Source organism: Aplysia californica, unplaced genomic scaffold, assembly GCF_000002075.1.
Source record: "Aplysia californica isolate F4 #8 unplaced genomic scaffold, AplCal3.0 scaffold00250, whole genome shotgun sequence".
NCBI lineage: Eukaryota > Metazoa > Mollusca > Gastropoda > Aplysiida > Aplysiidae > Aplysia > Aplysia californica.
In genome coordinates this window covers 445,094-467,312 of record NW_004797520.1, presented here as the reverse complement: position 1 = coordinate 467,312, position 22,219 = coordinate 445,094, and the positions used below count along the sequence as shown (strand labels likewise).

Sequence of the window (22,219 nt, the reverse complement as noted above, 5' to 3'; positions counted from 1 at the left end):
AAAAGAAGGAAGGGAGATAAAGACGATAGATTTTTTATAGGAAAGAAGAAGCAAACCACACCAGAGCACCCGCCAACCACCCTTGTGAGGTTTCGAAGGTCTGACAAATGACCAAAGGGAAAAGAATAACCCATCCTAATCCTGACTATTCAACATATGTTATCAATAACAAGAAGAACAACAAATTCAAATAATAATAGCATTATTACAACAACAATAACATGATGAGAGAGAAAATAATGCTTTATTCAACATACACAGGAGATCTGGACTTCAGGATTCTCACTACAGAGGAGAACAGATACAATGTAATTACAATGGCTGGTCTACAGGGCCACGGGAAGGTCTACTTCTTTGGAGTTTTTTTGTTCAATCAGTCTTACATTTTCCCATCAACTGAACAAAGAAGAAACAGGGATGAATGAAGACTGGAAAGAAGAAAGCTGGGAGACTTCTCAGATTCTCAGCACAGATGATAGTGTAGAGAAACGGGCAGAAAGGGCAGCTGGAAGGTGGAAAAAAGGGGGAATTCAACACACTCTTTGGCACATTGGGAAGAACTGAGGGGGAAAAAAACCCTCTTTATTATGGGGAGGGGTACAATTTCTTCATCGTCACCGTACCGTTCGCCCAACTCTACACCGTAGGCTTGGCCCTATCGGGATTTCCCGATTCTAAATCTAAAGGCTTTTTTCACGAAACAGAAAAAATAATTGAATTGTATAGTTATTCATCAGGAGAATTCTATACCTTATTAGTTTAACATTGCAGGTCTTCTTGTTTATTTTTCTTTCAAAATTAACCAAAAACTAGACAGGCATGAATGACTAAAGTTAGGTGAACTCTGGATACCTTATTTTTGCCATCGAAATAAAACTTTTTTGCGAAGTCAATTCAGAAGCTGGAGCCAAAATCAGCGAACTTTAATTTGTACGGCTGAGCGTAAACCACAGAATTCTGTGGCGTAAACTCAGAATTGTAAACATTGAAAAGTGAAAGGACCAAGTCGAGCCGCTAGCCGCTAGCCTTGCCAAGAAGTTGCTTTCACTTCAGCCTACTCTGTCGTCTCTATGCTATAGTCATAGTGCAGACAGACGAAGCCACCATGTATGTATTTGGTCTTCTTAGTCTTAAAAATACCTTGTCTAATTTAGATCTTGAAATGTAAAATGTCTAGAATCTAGATTCCCATTCATACTTCCGAATATTTCGGAATATGATCAGATCAAGTTCAACTTACATAACTGATGATCTTATTGATTAGGAGGCTAGATTCCACATGATTTTTTAAAGATTGCTTTTGAATTCAATAAATATTTGCTTGTTAATAGGTGGATATTCTGAAGTAAAATAAAAATCTTTACCTGACATTAGTCTAAGCCAAGCCAGAATAGATAAAACGCTTTTGCCGCTCTTCGAAACCAATCAATAGTAATAGGCCTACAGATCTAGAAGAATCTATGCCAAAACTAAAACTGAATCATCAAGTCAGACTAGTCTGAGGAGGGCAGTGGCAATATCAATTTGAATGAGCACCCCTCTGTCTTTTAATATTTAAAGTCTGTTCTCAGTCTCCCAAGTCCTTTCTAGACAGTAAAAAATCAAGACTTTTCTTTCCTCTGCCTCTGTTACTATATAGATCTAGATCTAGATATCTAGTACTATAGTTGGCTTACATTCCTTTTTGTAAAAATAATTTAAGTGTCTTTTGAATCTCAATGTGATCCAAATGTGACCTTTCAGACACTGATATAATGCATCAATTGTAAATTATTATAATCTGCATAAAGACAAGTATTTATATGGTGCCTCTGTGAATGTGAAATTACATTATTTTTATGAAAGAATTTTAATGCCAAGCTTTTTCTATCCTCATGTCCTTCCTGCTTGAAGGCAACATAGTCCACTCAAGTATTGCCCTCCCAGCTTGACGTTTGAGGAGGATGGTTGTAAAGTGAAAGTTGAGGGAAACCTCATGACCATCACCGTCAAAGGCCAACAGGCCTTCAAGAGAGAAATGAATGAAATTAAGAAAACACCGTTTGATATCACACTTCAGGTAAAGTAGTAGTATTGTATTTGTAATTGCATTAATTATGATGATATTAATGATAGTGATGATAATTGATCATGATGATGATGATGTAATTATATTAATGATAGTTGATAATAATATTATATTATAATAATAAAATGATGATGATAATGATAATATAAATAAGACCTGAGAACAAACAGATGAAAGCAACATTTTATATCTATCTGCATTTGCTCTAAACATGATAAACAAAATGGTTTTGGAAACATTTTGGACACATTTGTACTGTTTAATTTGCGAACTTCTAGAACTGAACTCTAAAGAATTCATGTCTCCAGATTTCATAATAAGTGGACTCCATTGTTGGGTAAGAGAAATGGTCTGAAATGCCTCTCCTTGCCCACTGTGCTTCTAAACAAATAAACATAGAAAAACTCACCATTTGTGTCTAAAGTAAGAGATTTTTGCTTTTATTTAGATTATGTCTTTTTTAAAGTGCTACAGTACAGGTGTTTTGATATCTGACTTTGTTTACTTGAGCAGGTTGGCTCTGCAGACTGTCAGGTGAAAGCCCACAAGGAGGTTTTGGCGAATAAAGTGGACTATTTCAAGGCCATGTTTTCAGAGAATTTTGCAGAAAGCTCCCAGTCTGTTGTAGATCTTGGGGAATATGTGGATTTTCAAACTGTATCAAAGCTGATTGAGTTTTTCTACAAGGGAATCATGCATGGTAATGTATATATATAGATCTTTGTATTGCATAATTTTCCATTTGTTCCGCATCGTTTAATTTGTTTTCCAGTGTCTGTGGGGTAACAGTAAAGTTAGGCATTTGTTGTTAAACGCAGAAGACTTTAGTTCACATCATGTATGGAGAGAATTTTTATCGAGTATCTTGGTCTTTCTGATGGGAAGTTGAATCTCTCAGAGCCAGGGTTAGCCATGAAACACAGGGTTGGAGCTAGCTTTCTATATGATCTGAATTTTGTCGAAAGGGGCATAAAAACTCTTATATATATATTAAGATTTTTTTGTAATGTTTTTTTTGTTTGTTGTTGTTTTTTGTGCAGATTGCCTGTTAATGACATAGTTCATAGAGTGGCAAATGTACAAACATGTTCATGTGTTTTGTGAAACTTATTTTTGGTCCGATATACTTCTATTCTACCTTGTTGGTGTGAAGAATCAGTATATTATAGAGGTCTACTGAATGTGGATGGAGGGTGTTATTGTTGGTTCTACTCACTACTCATTGGTCTGTTATTTTAAGTCCGTTGTACTCTCCCTGTGGTTTAATGCAAAAAAATTCTGAAATTATGCAAACTGAGCCCAAAAATGTGAAAATTATGTGATTCTGTTAATTTTAGCAAAAAATGATAAAGGGAAATAATCAGAAATTATGCAAAAAATTATCAAATTTTGCTAAATTATGTGGGGTGCATAAAACCACGGGGACGGGTTGTATTGCCTTTTTCTTTACTAGATGAGTGTTGTGACATCATGATTTTCTAGCTCAGTCAAACAAAGCTGTGCCTTCTTTGGCAAAAAGATGAAATGGAAAGATTTTCATCCTTCAGTATCTGTTGAGAAATTCAGTTCTTTGTGAAATCCCCACATTTTTGCCTTTTATTGGCGTTTTGTTTCAACATACTTTAAGTCATACAATTGGACTTTAGACATGATGCTTTTTTAAAATCTTAAAATGTTTCTTTTTAGTTGCGGCCACTGATGTGCAGAAAATGTTTCAGCTCTCTGACATTTGGAGTATGTCTGGAATCTACGCAATGTGCACAAGGTTTATGGAATGGGAACTGGATGTATCGAACTGCTTAGGTATGTACCGGTATTAACAGGGGGCGATTTGTTTTGCTGAAAATATTAAATCTTTTTAAAAGCCTGTACATACAACAGCATTGAAGCGGTTGACAATTTTTTTTTTTTAAGAGGTTGCTCAGGACAAGTTTGGCAGATGGAACAAAAGACAACTACAGTCTACTTTGCTAAAAGCAGGGAAATGATAGATATATATATAAACCATTATTTCTATCGTTGACAGTACCATGCAGGTCGCGTGTTCCATCCTTCTCATGTGTAGATATCTTTTTGTGTGTAAGGAATACTGGCTGTAGTTTAGAGCTGGTAATGACCACAAGTGATCATTGCTGACCGCTGCAAGCAAAGACTGACATAGAATAGCTTCCAAGGGTACTCTGTTACAGTGAGGATTGAATGGGTGATGTGTGCACAGATGTATAATATACAGACATCTGCATTTTGATGCCTGAGTGCAAGACTGAGACAAATGCCAAATGGTGTAATGGCCTTTGTCAGTCTTGCATACAGCTATCGAGTTATATGTATTCTTTAAATAACCTGTGCTTCTTTCTTTCCAGATTTGCTGAAACTTGCCAAGACTCACAGCTGTGAGAAGCTGGGCCAGGCTTGCTGTCAAGTGATTCGCTTGTACTTCCAGGCTGTGGTGCACACAGAGGCTTTTTTGGAGCTGTCGGCACGAGATCTTGTCGAAGTTCTCCGTGAGGACGGGCTGAGAACAGGTCTGTGACTGGCTATGGCCATTTTGATCGTTTGAGTGGTTTTTTAATTTTCTCTTTTTCTATGGAAAAGGTGTCTGTGAAAACTAGGCTAGCATTCAGTCAGATTATTGGGTTTTTTTCAGTCTTTAATTTCTTTTATACAGTATTGAGATCTACACAGCAAATCATGGTGGGATTCGGTAGACTTCTTTATTAAAGACAAGAACACCGATACGTTCAAGACAATATAATGTGGGTTGTATTGTCAAGCCAAATATTTTTTTTCTCATAATGATTTGAGGAGACTGCTCTGTTAAGTCAAACTCATTTATTTTATTTTCATGTTTATTTGTGAAGACCCTTGTGTAAAACCAAACTCATTTTTTTTTCTCACGTTGATTTGAAAAGACCTCTTTATCAAGCTTAACTCATTTTCTTTCCCTTACCCTATCCTTACATCATGTTTTACTATCGTATTCATATGACGTGGGGAACTCTGTGCCACCACTTTCGAAAGAGGAAATTTACTTGTTAATCCTATCCGTACACTTTGCATAGCAGTCTGTCAAAATGATTTTTTGAGAAATACTGAAAGTCTTGAAAGAGATCTTTGAGCTAGAAGTATTCTAAAATGTGAAGAATACAACCCCCGGGGTACAAAATGACCCCAGGGCGTACGGAGAGAGTTAAGCACCATTTTTGTCAGGGTCCCTGAGTTGGTGATCAAACCCCAAGTTTGACTCTATTATTTTTATTATTAGAGAAAAGTAGAAAGACGTGGAATAATGTCAAGAAGCTAGTCCAAGATAGGGAAAGGTGGAAAATGTTTGTTGGTGGCCTATGCCCTGATCCAGGTTGGGAAAGGCTACATGATGAAGACAATGATGATGATGACGAAATGATGATGATGACAGCAATAAAGACAATAATGATGACGATGATGAGCATCATCATGACAAATAATGACGATGATCATGATAATGATGATGATAATGATGATGGTGATGATGATGATGATGATGATGACAATGATGGTGATGATGATGGTGATGATGATGATGATGATGACAATGATGGTGGTGATGATGACGATGATGATGCTCTTTTACTCCAAGGTCCCCGTGGAGAGGATTTTGTCCTGGAGGCGGTGCTCAAGTGGTACAAGCACGACCGAGACGCCAGGGTGCACGACCTTGAGGAGGTCCTGGGTCATGTGAGTGTGTCGGAGGTCTCCCAGGATTTGAGGAGACAACTCTTGGATGACTCTGATGTAGAGGGCAAACAAGGTTAGAGCTGTCTTGTTTGGTAATGTCGTACCGTAGTATTGAGTTTGAATTTTTGCTGAATTTCTTGGTAACTTTTCTAGAGTGTGTGGTACGTATTAGGAGAAATAAAAGGGTAACAGTCTACTTTTCTAGAGTGAGTGGCTTGTAGTAGTAGAGATTAACTCTTTATCTCCGGCAAGCCGCTGACAGCAGCTTGGGCACATTCCTCTACGACGACTTCGACATCAAATTGCTTTTTGCGGTCTCTTTTACCGGATGTTCATTCATTAGATGAAGAACTATCGAAATAGGTTTGCTAGTTTCGATTTCATGACCCATTTAATAACGTTTTTGTCATTTTTACATTTAGCACCAAAATATTGCCCCGGCATAGTGGGTTCACCCCCCTTGGAGATAAAGAGTTAAAGGGTAAAAGTCTACTTTTCTAGAGTGTGTGGCATGTTTTTGTTTTAGTAGAGATTAAAGGGTAAAAGTAAACGGGAGTATTCTATTCAGAAACTGGCCTACCATGCGCAGGTCACGTCTCCATTGTCACTGGAGCCACATTTGGGTTGCGTGACATCATGAGCAAAAAACGCTTTTTACTTGTTATTTTAAGAATGGGACATCGAAAGTTACTTTCAACAATTAGAATAGGGGTGAGATAGAATTACGTAAAAATGTTTAATTCTTCATGATATCGTTAATCTGTTTGTACCATTAATGATCAAGAATTTGTTTGTTATGATTTTTATTTTAGAGCTTGAGAGACGATTTCAGCAACAGGATACAGAGGTCCCGAGGAAGTGTACACATCACTTCATGATTATTTGTGGATTCTTACAGTCTCGGACAGGGTAGGTGAACGTCTTGTTCCGGTTTTAGAGGAATCGAATATCCAGTTCATATTGCAGATAGTTTGGTCAAATCCCTGTTTCATTCCCAAAGAGGGGATAATAGCATGTTCTTATGCACAGTAGAATTGTAAATGGGCTGATTTATCAATGTCATGCTCATACTGTGCCGGAACAACATAGGGGGAACTGCTGCTTTTTCTTTCCTCATCCTTACTATCGTCATTTTTCCTCTGCTTCTTTTCCAGGGTGCTTTGATAGTCGAATCAGACTTTGTGCTGTTGAAGCTAGAGAGGTGAGCAGAGTAAGCCTGATTCCCCGTATGTGAGAGTTTTCTTTTGTTCTATGAAAAAGATCTCAATTAATTATCTCTGTCAACAGTAACAGTCTCCCAATTATATTTTTATTAGTCTGAAGTTGGGGAAAGTGTTATTCTTTGTCTGAAAAGATTGCTGGGAAATCCTCTCTAATCGTGTCGTAATGTAGTGCAAGTTAATGGAGCAAAAGTGATGGCATCTGATGTTGGTACAAAATGTTGTATACATATGTTGTATATATAATTGTATATATCATGTTTATGATATTGTATTGTATAATATTGTATATATCATGTTTATATCTGTTTTCTATGGCAGGCCTGTCTCTGGTGCACTGTTTTCCTTGAGAGTGATTTCAGACTTTTCAGTTTGGGACTGCTGTTTTCACTGATATTTTATGTGAAAACTGAACTAGCGTTTAATCAGATTATTGGATTATTGTTTTTGTTCCAGTCCAACGTGCCCGCGGACACCAACAGTAGAGAAGTACGACCCAGGAAGTGACACGTTATCCACCGTGTGTAGCTTACCGGAGGCTCCGTCGTACGGCGTCGCGTTAAACCTGATGGGATACGTGACGTTTTTTGCTGTGTACATGACAGTGGAGCCCGACAGGAACGATTGTTCTCACACGACGGTAGTTTACGTTTACAACCATCTGTTCGATAAGTGGGACCGGGACGACAGAGTGTTCACCGAGGCTGCCCGCGATGGAATCACGCGATGCTTGACGCACGGAGGGACTGTGGCTCACTGCACGGTGAACAACGTGATTTATGCGGTCAGGGTGGAAGAATCAATCGCCATTGATGTCAAGTGTCAAGATGGAGATATCTTGTGTGATGTGGTAGGTTCTCTGTCCGTCTTTTCAGTTTCCTATCAAACAGCTATCGTCCTTATCTCTCATTCTCCTTTTTTGTGTTTGTTACTCTCTTGTAATACCTCTACTCTTCGACACGTATATGACCTTATTGTATTGTGTTGCAAGTGCAGTAAGACTCTTACTAAAACTAAACTTTCTGTTTCAGCATTTATATGACCTATTTTTGTATGGCAAGTTCCATGCAACTTGTAGGCTACTAAAACTACGACTTAATTTGTTTCCTCTAAAGAAAGGTCCCCTGCCCTGTATCGATTCACTTCTGTTTCTGTTTCAGCTTTTATATTGACATATTTTTGAGGTGCAAGTTCCATGAAACTTGTACTAAAATTAAAACTAAATTTCTGAGTCCTCCTAAGAAAGGTCCACTGCCCTATATCGATTCACTTATCTTTCTGTTTCAGCATTTATATTTTTATGACATATTTTTGTGTTGTTGCAAGTTCCATGAAGCTTGTACTAAAACTAAAACTAAAACTAAATTTCTGAGTCCTCCAAAGAAAAGCTCTCTTGCCTGTATCGATTCACTTCTCTTTCTGTTTCAGCATTTATATGACGCATTTTTGTGTTGTTGCAAGTTCCATCAAACTTGTACTAAAACTAAAACTTAATTTCTGTTTCCCCTAAAGAAAAGACCCCTGCCCAGCTTGACCACTGTGCTAGACGCCAGCCACTGCGGCCTGAAGGCGGTCGTGCACAAAGGTCAGCTCTTCCTCCTGGGGGGCTTCTCCGGCCCGATGTGGGAACGAGTCTTCTCCGACGCGGTTCTGGCGCTGAGTGAAGACCACACAAGATGGCTGACCAAGTCCAGCATGATCAGCACTAGGTGTGACTTCGCTGTGGTCTCTTTAGGTCAGTGAAGGGCATTTGTTGTCATTTACTAGCTGGAGAATACATAAGTCCTGCCATTGCTGTGATAACTTTGAAACGAAGCTCCTCAAAGACATTTTCCTGTGAAAGAAATGATTTTAAAATCAAATAGTGATAGGGCCTACTTTTTGTCTGATAGTATAAATGTTCATAACACAATCACCATCTTGGCCTACTTTTTCCCCGATGATGTGGATGTTTACAAATTATAGTGTGGTCGATGTTTCCGAAAAAGACAAAAAAAAAAAACACACACCTGTGTCTTCAAGACAAGATTATTATGTCTTCTCACGGGAAAGACAAACTCTGGAATAAGAGACTGTTGAAAATATAAGAAAAAAAGAGGTAATTATGTATGTGGCTAGTGGTTAGTTAATGATATTTTATAACTTTTGTCTCTTCCAAGTGTTGCCGTCATCTTATTTTTTAGGCCTACTTTGTGTACAATAAATTCTTACTTTTTAAAATAAACTGTTAGTTTTGAAATTGTGCTGGTTTCTCTAAAAAAATCCTGTCTTTTGTTTGCAATTGCAGGTGAGGAAATATTTGTCTCTGGTGGGTATGGTGGGGAAAATCCTCGCAGGCGGTTGCAGAAATGTGAACGCTACGATGTCCGGGAGGACAAGTGGTTGATGTTTGCCGAGATGCAGCACTCTCGCTCTCATCACTGTAGTCTGGCCATGGATGGTCTTCTCTACACTATTGGTGGTAAGTGCAGCCTGTTCACTATTGGTGGGGAGCTCTCGTGACCTAGAGGTTAAGGTGTTCGCCTCTCTTTCAAATTCAAAGGTCCCGGGTTCGAATCCGGATAGCGACAGAAACATTTTCTTCTCTAAAATTGACTCCTTTCATTTCCTTTCCTGCTTTCTAGCAATGTTCTGTTTTCTGATTTCATCTCCACTTTCTGCCCTCACCTCCTTTCCCCCCTCCTCTGGGCTTCTGGCTCTTTATCGCTACCTTGATATATCACTCACAATAAACTACATTACTACATGTGTGTGCCCATGAAGCATTTCGTCTGACTCGTTGGGGTATCATTATGAGATATCATAGATTTAGACGGAAAAAGTAACAATGGCCATATCATAAAACTGAACTCCGTTTGTGCTTTGAGAAAATGCTGCTGCTTAGATGTCTTAGAGTCTTACACAATGAAGGAAACTGTTGGGACTTGAGATTTTATTTGCTCAGCGAATAGAGTGATATTTTTTTTTCTCCATCTCTTCTACCGTACAGGAAAATCGTACGTGATGAGTTATCATAGATTTAGACAAAACAACTAACAATGGCCATATTTTAAACTTAATTCCGTTTCTGCGTTGAGGAAATGCTGCTTCTAAGATGTCTCAGTCTTACACAAGAAGGAAACTATTGGGACTTAAGATTTTATTTGTCCGGTGAATAAAGTCTTATATTTTTTTCTACGTCTCTTGTATCGTACAGGAAAATCTCCGTCTCTTCTCCCTTACAGGAAAATCGTATGCGTCTCAGAAACACGCTGACCTGGGCGGCTGGTACCCGGGTGGGGCGAGGATCGTGTCCAACTTTGTGGAAGTCGCAGATCCCACGGTGCCGACAACTGACGGGGACCGGTGGAGACGCGTGGCTTCTCTTTGCAAGTCCAGATGTAATTTCAGCGCTGTGGTCGTGTGAACTTCACAAGTCCAAGTGTTTAGTTTTAGTACAGGTTTTACGGCGCTCGCAGCTGCATAAGGTCATATGAGCGCCAAGAGGTGGATGTCAACAGAGAAGTCCTTACAGGGAATCAGACTTACTCTGTTCACCTCTCTAGCTTCAACAGCACAAAGTCTGCTTCGACCATCAAGGCACCCCGGAAATAGCGGGTCACAAGAGTAAGACAAACATACAAAAAAAGTAGAGGAAAATGATGATAGTAAGGATTAGGAAAGAAAAAGCAGGCATTTCCTGTTGTAGTTTAGGCACAGTTATGAGCATGACATTGTTGGATCTGCCCTTTTACAATTCTACTGTGCATTAGAACGAGAAATGTCCCCCCTTTGGGAATGGCCTAAAGACACTTCAGTGAGTGGCACCGCCGCGGGGGGTAAGTCCAGGTGTAATTTCTGCGCTGTGGTCGTGTGATGAATGCTAGTGTGAAGGAAAGAAGAAAGTTGTAGTGATGAATGCTAGTGTGAAGGAAAGAAGAAAGTTGTAGTGAGGAATGCTTGGATGAAGGAAAGAAGAAAGTTGTAGTGATGAATGCTTGGATGAAGGAAAGAAGAAAGTTGTAGTGATGAATGCTAGTGTGAAGGAAAGAAGAAAGTTGTAGTGTTGAATGCTAGTGTGAAGGAAAGAAGAAAGTTGTAGTGAGGAATGCTTGGATGAAGGAAAGAAGAAAGTTGTTGTGATGAATGCTTGGATGAAGGAAAGAAGAAAGTTGTTGTGATGAATGCTTGGATGAAGGAAAGAAGAAAGTTGTTGTGATGAATGCTAGGATGAAGGAAAGAAAGGAAATGTATGACAAGAGATTTCCAGGTCCCGAATTTTTTCTTCCATGTCATGTGTGTGTATATATATATTATTATATTCCTCGTATTTAAAACGTGTACATAGCAAAATTTGTACATGATGAAAAGGTTTCTATTATATCCCACCGATTCTATTGTTACCAATGGAGTGACATTGCCAGATTGTGATCCATGTGCTGTCTTGCACAGACTCCAATTTCCCACTTTTGGGAGTTTTTGTCGCGACTGTCAACGCTGTTGAAAAAAGCTGCCCCTTGAGCCAAAAAGTATTTGATTTGGACAATGCCTGTATTCCTCAGAGGTTCAGCTTCATGGGTAGTACCTCTGTTGTTGCTGCTGGTATTCAGTTCCTTCAGAGTGATCAAAACCAGAAAAATGGAGTCAGTGCAAGATAGCACGAAGCTTATGTTATTCAGAAAACCTCCATTAGAAAGAGGAAAATTTTTTCCATTTTTGTATAATATATGTATGGAGGTGAAAGTAAACTTTTTCTACAGACTCTGTTTGTTTGTTTTTTGCTCAGTTCATTAAAATTTTAATCATTGAGCTTTCGCTACAGTAGGCTATGTGATGGACGACCAGATAGAGAAAAATGGATCAAAGAACAAGGGCTCAGTTCTCAGGTTGTTGTTCTTGATCCAGGAAGGGCTCGGGATAAACATGCTGACTTATACGATAGCAATGCTTCACTTGCCTACGAAGACTTCTTTGATCCGTGGTCCACTCAGGCCCAACCAGAGGACAACTACTGACGTCTGTGGTGTAGTGGTTCGGTGCTTCGCCATGGCATGCAGGAGACCCCAATTTGATTTCCCAAGGGTGGGGGGGGGGGGGGGGGGGGGGGGGGGAGATTCTTATTATCAAGAATCTAGATCTTTCTGCTGAATGTTGTATCCTTGGCAGCCCAGTGTGGTCCTGACAAGTAGGGTTAAAGCCTGTCTCCCAAATGATCTAAATTGTGTTGATGGAGGTGTAAAAACACCTACGGTACTTTAAAAAAACGATAACTGGTTGGTTTTCTGTTTTCTCCCCTTGTTTTCTGTGACTAAAGACGACAAACTAAACTGGTGGTGAGGGACTCTGATACCTTCACATCTTAGTAAAGATGTGTGCTGATTTGAGGGGGGGGGGGGTTGTTTGTTTTTTTTGTTCAGGTTTGTTTGTTTTCGTTTGTTTTTTGGAGGTTTTTTGTTTGGGTTTTTTTTTGGTTGTGTTTTAAAAGCTTAATTAATTTTTTTTTAGTGGGCTGGGGGGGGGGGGGGTGTTGAGTGGGGTTTTTTTCATTCCAATTTTATTTAATAGATAGGGGCTATTGTGGTCTTAATGCACAGTGTTTGCCTCTCAGTCAAAAGATCCCCGGATCGAAACATGCCGGCGACAGAAAAGTGTATCTCCCTCCAATGTTCCCCTTTGTCTTCCTCCTCACCTGTAGCCTACTCTTGTCATGTTCTGTTACAAGCTTTACTCTTCACCCTTTCACCCCTCCCCCCACCCCTTCCCCCACCCCTTACTCCTGGCTCTTTCTACTACGTGGGGTGTGGGAGAGGTGGAGGAAGACAAAGTGAGTACTGGTACAATGTAATTGAGTTTGTTAAGAAAAGGAACAACTTCACACTTACAAAATGGATTGCTTTTATGTCATGTTGTCTACACTCTCCTTATACTGATGCAAAGCCTATGTCTTCATAGAGTATGAAAGGGGTTAAGACTGGGTTAATTATTCAATATATGTTAATTCGTTATTGTCTCAAAATGAGCAATTAACTGTAGGCTGGGATACTGTAAATCACTCATTGTATGGATCCTGTGCGCACACCCAACGAGCGTTGTTTAATATCGGGCACAAATAATTATATACTGACAACATTTTAAAATACAACACTTGGATAAATAACTGGTTTATCTTAAACGTTCACAATATTTTCTAAAATTGGCACAGATGTTTGGCTACACAACACCCCATCTTCCATGAACCCCTGCTGCTGCTGTTGCACATGCTGTTTGGCATCGGTTCCGCAAATGAGACAGAATATTACGCCGGTCTTATTGGTGGGTACTTTATACTCTCTCATCTCAACAACATCGACTGTGGTTCTTTTCCGTTCAGCCAGCCTTGAAGGAATGCTAGAGTTGCAGTTGAAGCTTCTATTCTAGCAGCTTCTCAGTCACATTCCTGATTCCAGAGGGCCGAAACGAGCGCCTTGTTGTAGCCAGCGGTGATAAATCTAAACATACTGTTTGAGCGACGTTCAGCAAAAATTTTCAATAAAATTATGTTTTATATTTTAACAAGTGATGATCAAGTTGATTCATTTTTTTCTGAATTTTACACCCGCATGTCGTCACATGGTGTAAAAGTCTCTATTTGCATTATTTTGGTGATTATCTGGCTCATTTAAAGGCAAACAATACAAAAAATCCCAATGAGTACATTTATGCGATAGCCAATCAGAAAGAAAAGAAATCAACATCAAAAGACTTCACAGAGTATCATTAATCCGTGATTGAAAAGTGTTGCTGTGTACCAACTGACCTTTTATTCCTCTCCGGAATGGTGGCCCGCATCTCCAGTTTGACACTCGTGACGTCACAACTAAGACCTCCAGTTCTATTTATTGTAACCTCTTTGGTACCCAATGATCAATGACTATGATCGTGGAGAAACGTCGTTGGTCCTATTTAAGGGAGGCAAATCCGTAATTACTATTTTGATCATTTTATTCTTTGTTGTTTCCCTTTGACCGTAATTGCCGCACTTCGGCACACGAGCTCGTCAGGTTTTTGCTTTGATTGGTTGGGGGGGGGGGGGGGGGGGGGGGGGGGGTAAAAATTTTTAAACCAAATTAAAAGGATTTCCGAGCAGTAAAATTTTTTTTTTTTTTGGGACCGGGGCCAAAAAGCTGCGACCACATTGTTTTAAAAATCAACCCCCCCTTTTTATTATTATTATTATTATTATTATTATTATTATTATTATTAATAATAATAATAATAATAATATTATTATATTATTATTATTATTATTATTATTATTATTATTATTATTATTATTATTATTATTATGGTTAAAATGTGCTATATTTTTTTACCTTCAGTCAAAGAAAGGCGTGTGATTGGAGGGTGCGCTATTGTGGTTTGCTTCTTTAATTCCTATCAAACACCTATCGTCCTTGTATCCCCTCCTTCTTTTTTGTTTGTTGTTCCTGGTAATATTTGTTCGGCACTTATATGACCTTATAGTATCGCAAGTGCTTTTAAACTACCTGGGGGAATGTTTCATAACTTGTACTATAATGTTTTAGGCCTATAATGAAAAATGTAAACATTGCTGACGGAAGTTCTTGATGCCAAAGGATTGCTGACTGCTGAGAGAATCAGCTGTCCTCTCTTTCTTTCACTGTAACCTGAAATTTGTGTTCAGACTTTATGATAATTTTACTACGTGTTCCGTGTCGAAATAATATATAGATCTATTGAATTGTTTAAATTCAAAGGCCCCATGCTTTACTGGCTTTATCATTTCCATAATGGATATTCAAGACATGTTTCATGCTTGCAAATTGGGAGACTTGCAGCGTCTTCAGTGAGAAATGTTTTTGATTTTCGGTTTCGTTTACGTCTCTGCTTGATCTAATCTAGATCTAGATTCTATACGTCTGTAATAAATATAATAATTAAATAAGATTGTAGCCTATGTGAGTTTGAATTTTTTTTTTTTAAAGGGTAAAGTTTGGGCTGGCAATTGGAGCTGAGACTCTTCTAGTGTCTGGTACCAAATTGAAATACTGGGCCTTTTTTGTGCGTTGTCTTGGGTCGGATCATTTTTATAGAGTCTAGAAAGTTGTTTTTGGTTTGTTGTTGAAGCTTGAGGAGATTGTGAGTTGTTTATGATACTATGTAGGATATAGATCTATATATATTTTTTTTTTGTTGCAGAAATTATTGAAAGCATGAGCTGACTAGCTGCTTCCGTTGCATGATCTATAGTATAGTAATAGTAAAAAAGTAAACCTTTTACAGCAAATGACTAATAAAAGGAAAGCTTTTATAGCAGGTTAAGTGATATAAGATCTTTATCTAGATCTAGTCCCAAAGGAAAGTACTTTGTTTTGGTCACTTCACAGTGTTTTGACAATGTGTCGTGCAAAAATTGTTTGGAATTGTCTATTTCGTCTTTTTCTCAACACAGGTATGACACTGAAAACAGCGTTTGCACCACTTCCGCCCATATATATGTCAGCAATGGACTTCCTAACTGCACCCAGAACATTCATTCATTCAATTTCAATCAACACAGTTCTTTCTGTTTTCATCTTTCTCAAACAAAGCCCCTTATTGACCCTTATGATGCCACTGTTTAAAACTGACAAGGACAGTTTCTGACAATATTTTGATACATCATAAGGAATGTTTTTAAAATTCTGTTTTCTCTTCTTGTCTTCAGGTATCTTGTAGAGATGAAAGAGGTAGACATCGACACCCGGGATAAATGGGACAGTACACCGTTGTAAGCTTTTCTGGATATTTCCTATTGTCAAAGTAGTCTTGTTTTTTAAATATTAGAATTAATAGTTTGATGATCTTAACATTGTTCCATTTTGTTAAGACTCTCACCCTCCATGTCGTATCGCTTTTTCCCCTCTGTAGGCATAACAACACTCTCCTTAACACTTTGCAGTCACTTGGCGCTATGAAAATGGGACGGTGAAAATGATCCGTTCCAGTCACCTGGCGCAGTTCTGCGCCTTGCCTGAGAAGTCCATTGCAGTCGCTCTCCTGGCTGGGTGACCAGATGGGGTATTTAATACTGCTGGCTGTGTGACTGCAAAGTGTTAAATTCTGTGCCTCTGTTGCTCTGTTTAAGACAATGGTCACAAACATTACTTTAATTTACGCTTATAGATCTGTTGCAAGCTTTTCAAGCATTCATTATATAATGTGTGGGTGTAGTGGTTCATTACCATCCTTTATCAAGGCTGGATAGGTACAAATGGTCACAACTTCTAAGCGAATTTCTTGGAGACTGCTACTGAACAACTCTGAGAAGCTTGCTTGGTATGAAATTAAGGTTTTTTAATCCTAGCATTATTGACTGAAAGGGTTTCCCCTACTCCATTCCTATTCAAGTTTGCTTTTGGGTTTTGTATAGACCCATGTGATCTAAGTTGAATGAAAACAGTTACCTATGTTGAATAATTTGATTTCTGTCTGTGGGTTTCATCTTTATACGTTAGCTAATATCTTTAGCTAAATCAGATTGATGAAATTTTGGAAATTGTGCGACTCTCGAAATAGCATAAAATTATCTTGAAACAATCAGAAAATGTCAATGGGTTCTTTTTTTTCTGATTTTGTTATCATTTTGCTGGCATTTTTGGTCGTTATGTAGTTATGTAAAATTCATTGAAACAAATGCTAGTCTTTCCGTTTTCTAGTGCAGATAACATCTGTTCTATTTTTTACTATTCTTCAGATACTATGCTTGCTTATGTGGCCACAGAGATATTGTGGAGTATTTGCTGGATAAAGGTGAATAATAATAATTTGTACTTTACAAGATGTACTAGAACTAAACGTTAAAATGTTCAACAGCTTGTGCTTTACTGGATGTACAAGAACAAAAGATCTCTGTCAATGCAATCGTTATCTGCCGTCACAGTACAATATTAGTATCAAAGGTTTTCCTTTTGCATGTTTCTCCTGATTCTTAAGCAAAAATTTTTAATTGATTACCAGAGCTGCCCCCCCCCCAAAAAAAAAATGTTCAAGTGGCCACCAATTAAATTTTTTTTAAATGGTGTGCTGGGGTAACGGTAGTTATAAAGCACACCAAGCATGCTGTAAGGCTTGAATATGCGCTATATAGGTGCTGTTATTATTATCATTATTATCATTATCATAATTACTATTAAAATCATTATTATTACTATATTATTATCATTGTTATTAATATTATCATTATTATTACTATTACTATTATTATTATTATTATTATTATCATTATTATTATTGTCATTATTATTATTTATTCTCCCTCTGCTAGGTGCCAAATGTGAGGCAAACACCTTTGACGGTGAGCGCTGCCTGTATGGGGCATTAACCGATGACATCAGAAACTTGCTGAAGAGCTATCATGTTATTTCATCGAGAACCATCAGGAGGGAGCTGTATGAAGAATTTCTCAGAAGGTACGTTTTGATTGAAGTTCAATGGGGAGGGGGGGCGAACTTTGGTGGTTGTTTATTACAGTTTTAGGCAGTTCAGAATCCACGGATTAGCAAGGTGATGTCACATGTCTTCAACGAGGATGACACATTTTTATTTCAAATTTTGTTTTCTTTGCCATTTCATCTGTTCAAATTTTCTTGTCAGTTCTCTCATACTATGATTTATATATTTTTAAAAAGCACACACATGTACTCGCAGCTAAAATTTGGGTTTCTGTCTGAACATTTTAGAATGAATAAAAGACATTTTCTCACACCTACTTTTCAAATGAAGTGGAGAAAGTGTAACCAAGATTTCTTCAGCTAGTGATGTCATATATTCACGTTTGGAACTTGGAACCTGTCAGTTTGTTCATCTGGCCCTCCCCACTTCACCCATCCTGCCCCCTTTTCTCACCTCTTCTCCCTACCTCTTCTCCCCTCCTCCCCCTCCCCTCTCTAGATTTGCTCCTTCATTCCTATCAAACATCTGTCGTCCTTATCTCCCCTCATTCTATTTTGTGTTTGTTACTCTCTTGTAACTCCTCTAATCTTCGTCACTTATATGACCTTATTGTGTTGCAAGTGCCGTAAAACTCTTACTAAAACAAAACAAAAACATAAAAGAAAATCTTGCTTCTGTCCCCAACCTCTATATTGTAATTCTTGTTGATAAAAGAATCTTCCTTCTGTCCCCAACATCTATTATATTACAATTCTTGTTGAGAAAAGAATCTTCCTTCTGTCCCCAACATCTATTATATTACAATTCTTGTTGAGAAAAGAACCTTGCTTGTTTCCCCGGCCACAGACTGCTACAGGACCGAGTCTACAGCGACGTCGTGTTCCGGGTACACGGCGAAGAGTTCCCCGCCCATCGCTGCATTCTCAGCGCCCGCTGCTTGTTTTTCGCCAACATGTTCAAGACAAAATGGCTGAACAAACCCGTGGTGGAGCTGAATCATTCATTGGTTTGTGCGCCTTGTTCAATTGTTTGTCGAGATTTTCATCATCAAATTCCCCTCGAAATTGGTAACTTTGACTTTTACTATGAGATCAAGAAGAAAATGTTGATAAAGTGAAAAAATAAATCTTTTGTCAAGCACAATGTTTCCTACTGGGCTGTATTGGACCAAAATGGCTTTTCATCGACTACTCTTGTTTTTCTCATTTTTACTTCGCTGTCCTGTACAAATCCTGTTGGTGAACGATAAATGTTCAAATATATGTATTCCATATATCTGAGTTTGAAAAATAAAGATACACGTACACACACACACACATGCCCACTCTCTCTCTCACACATACACGCGCCCACACACACACACACACACACACACACAGCGCGCGCATGTAACATATGTACATATATAAAATAAGTTTTGTTCTTTTCACGTCCATTTTCAGATGTCTGAAGGAGCCTTTGGGTCAATCTTACAGTATCTGTACACAGGTTGGTTGGACCCCCTGTATTACTTAATTATAAAAAGAATCTTGTTTGTTCATGTCTTCATCGAGTGATAGTGGTGAGAGGAGTTCAGTATGTGGGTGGTTGACGGGTGCTCTGGTGTGGTTTGCTCCTTCTTTCCTATCAAACATCTGTTTTCTTTATCTCCCCTCCTTCTTTTATTTGTGTTTGTTACTCTCTTGTAACACCTCCAATCCTCGGCACTTATATGATCGTATTGTGTTGCAAGTACCGTAAAACTCTTACTAAAACTAATACAAGGGAATATCGACTTCGTATAATATTTGTAAAGTATCACGGAACATTTTGATCTCCATGTGGATATCCCAGTGTTAACGTTCGTGAACTTTGACCCCACCCCAGGTTCTATGGGCGTGTCGATGGACCTGGTGGACGACTGCCTCAAACTGGCCCGCCAGTGTCAGCTCTACGAACTCATGACGGAGATAGAGGACAGGATGAAAAAGACGTTGTCCTGGGGTATGTCTTGTGAATTTCATCATTAGTACGACAGGCTATTTGTGGTCTTCATGTTTTGATAAAATGTGTAGACATTGCTTCTGTCTGTCATATTCATTTATTTTTTTCAAGTTCTATGCAACTATAATGTATTTGTGTATGTGTTTACCACCCAGTTTCTTTGGATTTTCCCCCAAATATGATGACAAAGTGTTAAACTCTAGATCAAAACTTAACTCAACATCAAATATTGTCTCATAAAATGTGTTACATGTTTCCCACATTTTCAACCCAATGCCAAACTCTGACTGTTTCTATTCTCCATAATTTACAATCTTTCTCCCCCTCCCCTCTCCTCCCCCCCCCCCTTTTCAGAGTCGAGCAAGCCCGGTGTGAGAGTGACCACCCTGGTGCTGGAATCACAGGGCAGCGACGTCTTGCAGCGAGACCTGGCACAGCTGGCACACTGGGCGCTGCCTGACCAACTTAATTCTTGGGTATGGTTGACGTGTACTCTCTCTTCTATTAGCTCTCTATGACGAACTCAATTTCAGGGTACGGTTGATGGGTTTTCTCTCTGCTATTAGCTCTCTATGACGAACTCAATATCAGGGTACGGTTAATGTGTTCTCTCTCTCTCTGCTTCTTTTTAGCTCTCTGTGACAAACTCAATTCTTGTGTAAGGTTGATCTGTTCTCTCTCTGCTCTCTGGCACACTGAGTGCTCCCCGACCTACTCAATTTTTGGGTACGGTTGACGCGTTCTCTCTCTCTGTTTCTTTTTGCTGCCTCCTTTTTACCTCTCTGTGGCAAACTCAATTTCATGGTATGGTTGAGTTGTATCTGTCTCTGTTTTCTGGCACCTTCTTTTTAGCTGTCTATAATGAACTTAATTCCAGGGTGCAGTTGATGCACAGTTGATGTATCTCTCCTTACTTTCTGGTGGCCAACGTTTAAACATCCCGGACTAATTCAATTGGTTACAGTCAATGCCTCTCTCTCTCTCTCTTCTTTCTTCTTGCTGGCGCCTTCTTTTTAGCTGTCTATGATGAATTCGTTAGGGTTGATGCATATATCTCTCCAGCATCATTCCTCAAGTACCTATGTCAGTTTTTTTTAAGTTCTGAGAAAATTTTTAAAAGAGAGCCCCCCAAATCAGAACTATGACTTGACCACTAGTTTTTTTTAATTAGAAAGTTTGATAGAAATAATGATACAGAACATAAATGTGTTGTAAGATGCCTCTTGATGTCTTTATATTCGAAAAATGTCTTTGCCTGGATACCCTGAGAAATTGATTGTTAAGTGATCGTGGAATGTGAATCTGTCAGTGAGGTCTTTAAAACATCAATTACTTCTACACCGTAACCCTATCCGTACGCTCTGGGTCATTTTGTACCCCCGTGGTTGTATTCTTCACACTTTAGAATACTTCTAGTATGAAGATCTCTTAAAAACTTTCAGTATTTCTCAAAAAATCATTTTGACACACAGACTGCTATGCAAAGCGTACGGATCGGATTAATGAGTAAATTTCCTCTTTGGAAAGTGGTGGCACAGAATTCCCAACGTCGTATGGATACGATAGTAAAACACGACATACGGATAGGGTTAAGTTGTGGCACAGAGTTCCCCACGTCGTATGGATACGGTAGTAAAACACGACATATGGATAGGGTTAAGTGGTGGCACAGAGTTCCCCATGTCATATGGATACGATAGTAAAACACGACATACGGATAGGGTTAAGTGGTGGCACAGAGTTCCTCATGTCATATGGATACGATAGTAAAACACGACATACGGATAGGGTTAATTACTACTTCTAACTGTTATTTGTGTCCCCGTCCTATCTGGCATGGTACCCGTGAAACAAGTCGTCCCAAACTTTCCCCAGGTGGTGGGTGAGCTCCCCTTTGAGCCCGAGTCTCTGCCACTATCGTACCCCGACATCTGCTTCTGTGTGCAGGAACACAAGTTTATGTGTCACAAGGTGAGACACTTTTGTTGTGTCTTTGTGTCTGTGTGTGTGTGTCTGTGTGTCTTTGTGAGTCTCTGCCTCTGTCGTACCCCGACGTCTGCTTCTGTGTGCAGGAACACAAGTTTATGTGTCACAAGGTGAGACACAGTTTTGTTGTGTGTGTGTGTGTGTGTGTGTGTGTGTGTGTGTGTGTGTGTGTGTGTGTGTGTGTGTGTGTGTGTGTGTGTGTGTGTGTGTGTCTGCCTCTGTCTCTCTCTCTCTCTCTCTCTCTCTCTCTCTCTCTCTCTCTCTCTCTCTCTCTCTCTCTCTCTCTCTCTCTCTCTCTCTCTCAGTTCGTTTTTCTCTGTCACTCCGACTCCGGCATTATTTTAGCCACATTTGTGATTCTAATTAAGCCAAGCTAACAAAGGCATGCGTAGAACATGCAGCCGCCACCCCACCCTTCTAGAAAAAAAGAAAAAAAAAGACTGATCAGACTGAAGTAATTCTGTTTTTTTAACACGAAATTTAAAAGGACCAGTGGAATTAAAATGGCGGTGATGCGGGCTATACTACGTGATAAATAAAGTACTTTTATACTACTTTCACTCTTCTATATTTTTATCGGACCCAACTTTCTGTGGGATTAAAAGAATCTTTATTTCATATCAAACGTGCATTTCTCCACCCAACACTATCAAACGATGCACTTGCGCACACGCAAACACACTATGAACTGACACACATACACGCATGCATGGTCATAGAAACATGTTCCACGGGACACCCTGCACTTTTTACCTTGTGCTAATATTCTGCTCTCATCGATTGCTTAATCGTAGCATCTAATTTTTCCGGAAATTGGGGACTGTTCTGACGT

General features: G+C 39.0%; 2 protein-coding genes across 2 annotated transcripts in view; both read left to right on the top strand.

Annotated features, from left to right (window-relative positions):
- Nucleotides 1-945: 945 nt before the first annotated feature.
- On the top strand, nucleotides 946-10,525 carry LOC101847664 (kelch-like protein 17). Its single transcript, XM_005100519.3, has 11 exons — nucleotides 946-1,107; nucleotides 1,894-2,059; nucleotides 2,582-2,768; nucleotides 3,755-3,871; nucleotides 4,432-4,593; nucleotides 5,688-5,858; nucleotides 6,598-6,694; nucleotides 7,462-7,855; nucleotides 8,518-8,740; nucleotides 9,293-9,466; nucleotides 10,230-10,525. Coding segments are annotated over exons 1-11 (1,875 nt in total). The 5' UTR covers nucleotides 946-1,105; the 3' UTR covers nucleotides 10,412-10,525.
- Nucleotides 10,526-14,584: 4,059 nt separating this feature from the next.
- Nucleotides 14,585-22,219, top strand: part of LOC101847117 (ankyrin repeat and BTB/POZ domain-containing protein 1) — a 15,603-nt gene continuing 7,968 nt past the window's right edge. The window contains exons 1-9 of the mRNA XM_005100516.3: nucleotides 14,585-14,830; nucleotides 15,692-15,754; nucleotides 16,721-16,776; nucleotides 17,291-17,435; nucleotides 18,265-18,424; nucleotides 18,861-18,906; nucleotides 19,285-19,401; nucleotides 19,756-19,877; nucleotides 21,277-21,372. Of these exons, the coding sequence (XP_005100573.1) occupies nucleotides 14,775-14,830; nucleotides 15,692-15,754; nucleotides 16,721-16,776; nucleotides 17,291-17,435; nucleotides 18,265-18,424; nucleotides 18,861-18,906; nucleotides 19,285-19,401; nucleotides 19,756-19,877; nucleotides 21,277-21,372 (861 nt within the window). The 5' untranslated portion in view covers nucleotides 14,585-14,774. The remainder of the gene's footprint in view (nucleotides 14,831-15,691; nucleotides 15,755-16,720; nucleotides 16,777-17,290; nucleotides 17,436-18,264; nucleotides 18,425-18,860; nucleotides 18,907-19,284; nucleotides 19,402-19,755; nucleotides 19,878-21,276; nucleotides 21,373-22,219) is intronic.

What these genes read in the sequence shown, in the direction of transcription:
- LOC101847664 (XM_005100519.3), top strand. An exon ending in TGAGGACGGGCTGAGAACAG is followed by an intron (nt 4,594 to 5,687) that starts GTCTGTGACTGG and finishes TTTTACTCCAAG; the next exon opens with GTCCCCGTGGAGAGGATTTT. An exon ending in TCTTCTCTACACTATTGGTG is followed by an intron (nt 9,467 to 10,229) that starts GTAAGTGCAGCC and finishes TCTCCCTTACAG; the next exon opens with GAAAATCGTATGCGTCTCAG.